The sequence below is a fragment of the Microtus oregoni genome, unplaced genomic scaffold, assembly GCF_018167655.1.
Source record: "Microtus oregoni isolate MIOR12 unplaced genomic scaffold, Mior012 000047F_ref0000412, whole genome shotgun sequence".
Classification (NCBI taxonomy): Eukaryota; Metazoa; Chordata; class Mammalia; order Rodentia; family Cricetidae; genus Microtus; species Microtus oregoni.
The window spans coordinates 5,528,734-5,534,659 of NW_024543221.1; the positions used below are offsets into that span (position 1 = coordinate 5,528,734).

General features: G+C 47.2%; 1 protein-coding gene across 1 annotated transcript; it reads right to left on the reverse strand.

Annotated features, from left to right (window-relative positions):
• Positions 1-4,594: 4,594 nt before the first annotated feature.
• On the reverse strand, positions 4,595-5,584 carry LOC121435786 (coiled-coil domain-containing protein 121-like). Its single transcript, XM_041635245.1, has one exon. The coding sequence runs from the start codon at positions 5,582-5,584 to the stop codon at positions 4,595-4,597; it is 990 nt and encodes a 329-aa protein (XP_041491179.1).
• Positions 5,585-5,926: the final 342 nt, after the last annotated feature.

Sequence of the window (5,926 nt, forward strand, 5' to 3'; positions counted from 1 at the left end):
GAAAACATTTAATTGGGGTGGCTTACAGTTCAGAGGCTCAGTCCATTATCATCATGGTGGCACACGGCAGCATGCAGGCAGACGTGGTTCTGGAGAGGGAGATGAGAGTTCTACATCTTGTAGGCAGCAGGAAGTGGTCTGAAACACTGGGCAGTATCTTAAGTATATATGAGACCTCAACACTCACCTCCACAGTGACATACTTCCTCCAACAAGGCCATCCCTACTCCAACAAAGTCACACCTCCAAGTAGTGCCACTCCCTCTGCGAGGACACTTTCTTTCCAACCACCACACTGAGTCTATTTGACTTTAAACGTGAACTTTCCCTCTTCCAGATTCTAGGAACCCAATGGTGGAAGGGTGAACTCTGCATCTTCTGGCCTTGAGCCCTAACTTTCAAAATGGTAAGATTTCCTGGAAATAACTAGAGTTCATTCTTGGAGTCCCCTGGTGTGTGTGGTTTCCTCCAAGTTTTTACTGCACAATTTAATATGCAAATTAAATTTTAATTTTTATTTTTTTCAATTTTATTCTCAAAAGGACACAGCAGAAGAGCTAGAGCTGAGGGTAAGAAAAACCATAAGTGGCTACATGGTGTTTTGATGGACATTTAATTTATTACATTTTTATAAATCCATCTTCTGAAACCTCTCAATTCAGAGGGACACTCAAGTGTTAGCTCAGAAGCCCTGACACCCTGACAGTCACTCTCCCGGACTTCTTGCCCTCTGGCATGGCACCTGACCAAAATAAAGCAACAGGACAATTCCTATGGGGACTCTGACTGTGGAGTTAATCTGTGGCATGTCAGAGCCAGAAAATAGACTAACTGGTCCCTCACAGGCTGTGTCACTGGCTGAGAGCCCAGCATCCCTTTAAGTCAGTCTGTGCTTGGCTTTCTGGTTCTGCTTTATCACCAGGCTCTGCCTCTCTGCAGGGAAGAAGGGTGTGTCTCCCAGGGTGGTCTAGCATCTTCCTCTAGGCACTGAAGGCAGAGGGTGTGAAAGTTTCCCTGAGGAAACTGAAACAGAAAACTTGCACAGAATTCTTTCTAATCACAGGCAGGGCAAAATTTCTGGGTGTGGAGGTTGGATGGGCAGAGGCCAGTTATCCCTCACCGGTGCCTCAGGCAGGACTTCCTTAGTTGGCACTGAGAAAGTGGCAGGCATCAAGTGACATAACCAGTGACCACACATGCCATGTATTGAAGCCTTGGTCTCTAGACCATAGACCTAAGAGAAGCAAGGGACCTTTTAAAGATGTCACTGGGAGGAGGGGAGGCTTGCAGAGGGCAGAGGGACTTCAGCTTCTTCCTTATCCTGTCTCAGTCTTCAGAGTACATTTCTTGTGCCTTGTGCTTCCTCCATGATGCAAGCTGGCTGAAAAGCAATGGGGCTAAGGCATTACAGATTACAGCCTCCGAAACCGTGAGCCACATCAGCCCCTTTCTCTTCCTAAATTGCTTGTCTTGGTTATTTGTTACAGTACCAGAGATTCCACAGAGCAGTAAAGCATTAATCTCCTTCTCCTTCCCTCTTTAATATCCCGGTAGTAATTCTGCCTGAGTAATTTCTGGCTGAGAAGTGTTTGACAACACAGAGTGGGCATCTGGTTTTGGTTTTGAGTTTCTGTAAAATGTTGCTTTGAGAATGGTATTCATTGTCTCATCAGGGAAATTGCTCAAGGAATGTATTTAGTCTGACGGGACTGCTCCTGTCAGCACTGTGGGCTCCACTCTTCCGCATCTGTTCTAGAACAAACACCCCGCCCAGGGCAGGGGCTACTGGCACCACGGACAATGATGGCATGATGTCATCTTAGGAAAATGGACAGTGTTCTTGCTCACTGATGTCCTCCTCACCGCCATCCTCTCTGCCTTGCTCAGTGATTGCTACAACGTTGCCTTCCCTCTTTGTTTTTTTAAATAACTCTTCCTGTTTACCCTAGAGCTTAGAAAACAAAACAACAAAAATTCTTAACAAACAGATTTAAATTAAGTTATGGTAGAAAAAAAGGCTATGTAAAAGTAAAACCAAAAATTTGCTTTTGAGTTGAGAGAGGGTTGTTTCAGGTGAATGGTAACGGGAACTGCCAACCCCCCCCCCTTCTCTTGCAGCAGGGAGGGGGAGAATGAGGAAGTGGTCTCCCAGCAGCTCTGTAAGAGAAGCACAAGGATGCAGTGAGATAACAGTTCAATTGTTCTGCCTAACGAGATGACAGAAATTACTAGATGACAGGAAGCTAAGCAGTATGGTGGGAGACTGGAACTTACAGAGAAAGAAGCCACAGAATTCTAAGAGCGAAGAGCATGTGTTCAATATGGAGTAGCTTGGGTTGTTTCAATGTAAGCCCAGAATTCATTTTTCTTGGAGGGTGTCTGCCTCATGTTTATTGTATGTTTGGATGGGTCTGTGTGTATGTTGTATGAGAGCTCACAGTTAGGGAAAGGGGCTTAGGGTCTGGCTGGCTGGTATAGAACATAGATATGGAAAAGGCGGAGCAAGAAGATCCCTAACCCCTGGAGTAGAGGAGGCGCCTTCACCTCTCAAGAGGTTTGCCCCAGTGTGGCTTCACTGTCATCTTGGTACTTCCGCTAACATCTGGCTTGCACGCCTGCACAATCACAGCTAACATCTGGCTTGCACGCCTGCACATTCACAGCTAACATCTGGCTTGCATGCCTGCGTAGTCACAGCTAACATCTGGCTTGCATGCCTGCACATTCACAGCTAACATCTGGCTTGCATGCCTGCGTAGTCACAGCTAACATCATCTGGCTTGCACGCCTGTATATTCACAGTCAGCACATGTATGTTTTGATGGTGCAAGAAGGAAGTGGGAAAGCAAGCGGGGAAAACCTTTACTCTCCTAGAGCAGAGCTGGGTAAACTGGCTGTTCCTGTAAACAGAATCTTACTGTAGCATGCGTGCCCCGTCCCTTATGTTTCCATGGCTGTTTTCCTCGTGGGGTGGAACGGTAGTTTTCCTCGTGGGGTGGAACGGTACGCTGTAGAACCCACAGGAAGCACTGGGCTTTGTATTTGTATTTCCCAGGCCTTCAGGAAAAAGACTGCCTGTCTCAGCTCCGGAGGCCGGAAGCAGCCTGTCAGTAGTGTATAAAATCAGCCCTGCTGCTCAAGGCACAAAGGACAAAGGCCCACAGTTACCTCAGACTCGAGGAGAACTCATGCTTATTCCACGAGAAAAGGAGTGAGGTCTAGCGTGTTCCTCCTTTCAAAACAGTACCGCAGAGGGACAGACCTGGGTTGGCGCTGTGGCAACTCCTCTTGCCCATGGCTTCCCTGCCTGCTTTTTTGATTTTCTATGATCAACTTCAGTCCAAAATCAAATGGAAAATTCTGGAAAGAAATAACTCATATGTCTTACGTGTCTGTGGAGCATGGTGAAATCTCGTACCATGTTAGCATCACAAATGTGCCTTGCCCAATGTCTCTGTGTTGTACATCCTACCAACCTGTTCCCCACTCACTAGCTGTCTAGGGTTCAGATGGACAGTGGCACGTGACAGCGTTGGTGCTAAAGTGGCCCTGATGTAGTCATTTCCCCATTTCATCTCATCACGAAAATGTTCTATCACCTCATCAGCGGGTGATAATAATACGATGAGACATAATGAATACTCTATAGAAATACCACATAGACGTAGAAATACTGCATTTATAAAGCTGGGGGGGGGAGAAATTATCAAGAGTAGGTTTTGTTTTTACTGTCTAATGGACATCAGCAATGTTAAATGATAAGACACATTGAAAAGTGAAGTCCCCTTTTAATCCGATTTTAAACAAATCCACTTACATATCAATAAAGCTGAAAACTCTAGAAAGTTACTTTAAAATTTTCATTACCAATAATTTCTGAGAACCATAAAGCCAACCACATTTTTCCATGCAGGAGCCTTGCCAAACAAAATACGTGACCATTCTCCTGGACCACAGTTCAACAAATGCAAGGATACAACCCTCTCAGCAAACAGCAAAGCCCTACAGTTTAAAATATGACTCCTAGCTGTTTCAAATGGGAAAAAAATACATAGAACATATGAATTATATATCTCACTTCGTGACTAAAAAGTACATATTAAGAAAAAAATAAGTGTGGTTGAACTAAAATACATGTTGCCAATGAGCAATCTGAGAATTTCAAATGCTGCTATAAAAATGTGTGACACAACTCTTTAAAAAGTCTTCCAAGCCAGGTGTTGTTGGCACACGCCCTTAATCCTAGCACTCGGGAGGCAAGAAGATCTCTGTGAGTTCGAGGCCAGCCTGGTCTACAGAGCAAGTTTCAGGAAGGCTCCAAAGCTACAAAGAGACCCTGTCTCAAAAAAAAAAAAAACAAACAAAAAAACAAAACAAAAAAAAACAAAAACAAACAAAAACAATTTTTAAAAAAAGTTTTCCAAATGTTCTAAATCTTTGGAACCCACAACAGCCCAGGTGGGCAGAGGGCCTGGATGTGGACCTCAGACTAGGAGCACAACCGGATATTGCGACAACTGCCCGTCATGAAAGCGCAATTCCATTCTCCATGACAGATGCTTTGATTACAGATTACCTCCAGTGCTCAGATTCCTTAGTCAGTTATGGTAGCTGTTACTTTTAATTTGTTCTTTGATTTGGGGCTCAGCAAGGTCTTTGAAGCGTGCTCTTCCTTGAGGCATGGATTATGACCACGGAGGCGCTCACGTGCTGCCTGCAGCCGCTGCCGCCCTCTGATCAAGGCCTCTAGATACCACTGCTCCTCCTTCAGAAGCTGCTGCCGCTTCTCTAAGCGGATTCTCACAGCCTCCACCTTGCGGTACTCCTGACTCAGCTGCTGAAGCTCCTTCCGTAGCTGCTGGTTCTCTCTGTGGAGGCGGCCATAGAACTCCAAATGAGCCTGCTTGCAAGCCAGCGCCAAGGCCCTGTACTCTCTCCTAGGCCCCTTGGTGCTGCTCTGTCCCAGCTCCATCAAGCGCAACTCTTCCAGCTCCTTCTCCATCCGGGCCTTTTCCTGCAGAAACTGGATGTGTGCTTCCCTGTCCTTGGCCGCCGTCTCACCTCGGATTTTCTCTTTCTCCTTCTCCAAGGTCTGTATCTTCCTGTCCTGCCACTCCTTTATGGTGTAAACAGTCTTCAGTGCCTGCAGCTGCTGCTGTAAATCCTGCTGGGTCTTTCTGCCCTGCAGGAGCTGGGCTTGAAGGGCTGCGTTTCTCTGGGCATATATGGACGCCAGTTCCTGTCTCCTTTGTTCTATTTCGCCACATTCTTGGGCCTCCTGCTTCCGCAGGGCCTCCTGCTTCTTTTCACACTGCTCCTTGTTCTTACACAGGTATTCCAGGAAAAGCTGGTTTTCAGCCTGCACATGGTATTTCTCCTCCAGTAGCTGTCTGCTGTCCTCCAGCAGCCTTTCCCGCCGGCATTTAGTTTCATGGGTTTGCTGGCTCAGCTCCTTCAGCGCCACCACTGTCTTCCTTTTCACCCGTTTCTCCAACCTCGTTAGCAACTTCGGCTTGAGAAATGTAGTTAAAACAGTAAGGTGTGGTGTGAGCAGAGGGCTACTTCGAGGGCTCTGGGCAAGCATGCTCCGGAATCCCCAGGTCAGGGAGGGTAAAGGCAAGGGAGCAAGCCCAGGTGGTAGGTATCACTCCAGGACCCAGCGGCACAGCGTCCTAAGCAGCCGTTTCCAAGGTTTCTCCCTCTGGTGGTCAAGGCGACCAGGCTACACACCCAGCCTGCCAGGAAGTTGCAAGGCTCACTCGGAGCAGCCAGCTTTGGAGGCTGTCCAGGGCTGGCCTTGATCTCCGGGGATTCATTAGGAGCCCAGAGCTCCTGGCTCCAAGCTGGCCAACTGTGTACTGAGAGCCCCTCTGGCATTGCCCTCCTGGGGACCACCGCTCCTCCCTCTCATATCCTCTCCTTGCTA

What these genes read in the sequence shown, in the direction of transcription:
- LOC121435786 (XM_041635245.1), bottom strand. Translation starts at nt 5,584, where the DNA reads ATGCTTGCCCAGAGCCCTCGAAGTAGCCCTCTGCTCACACCACACCTT.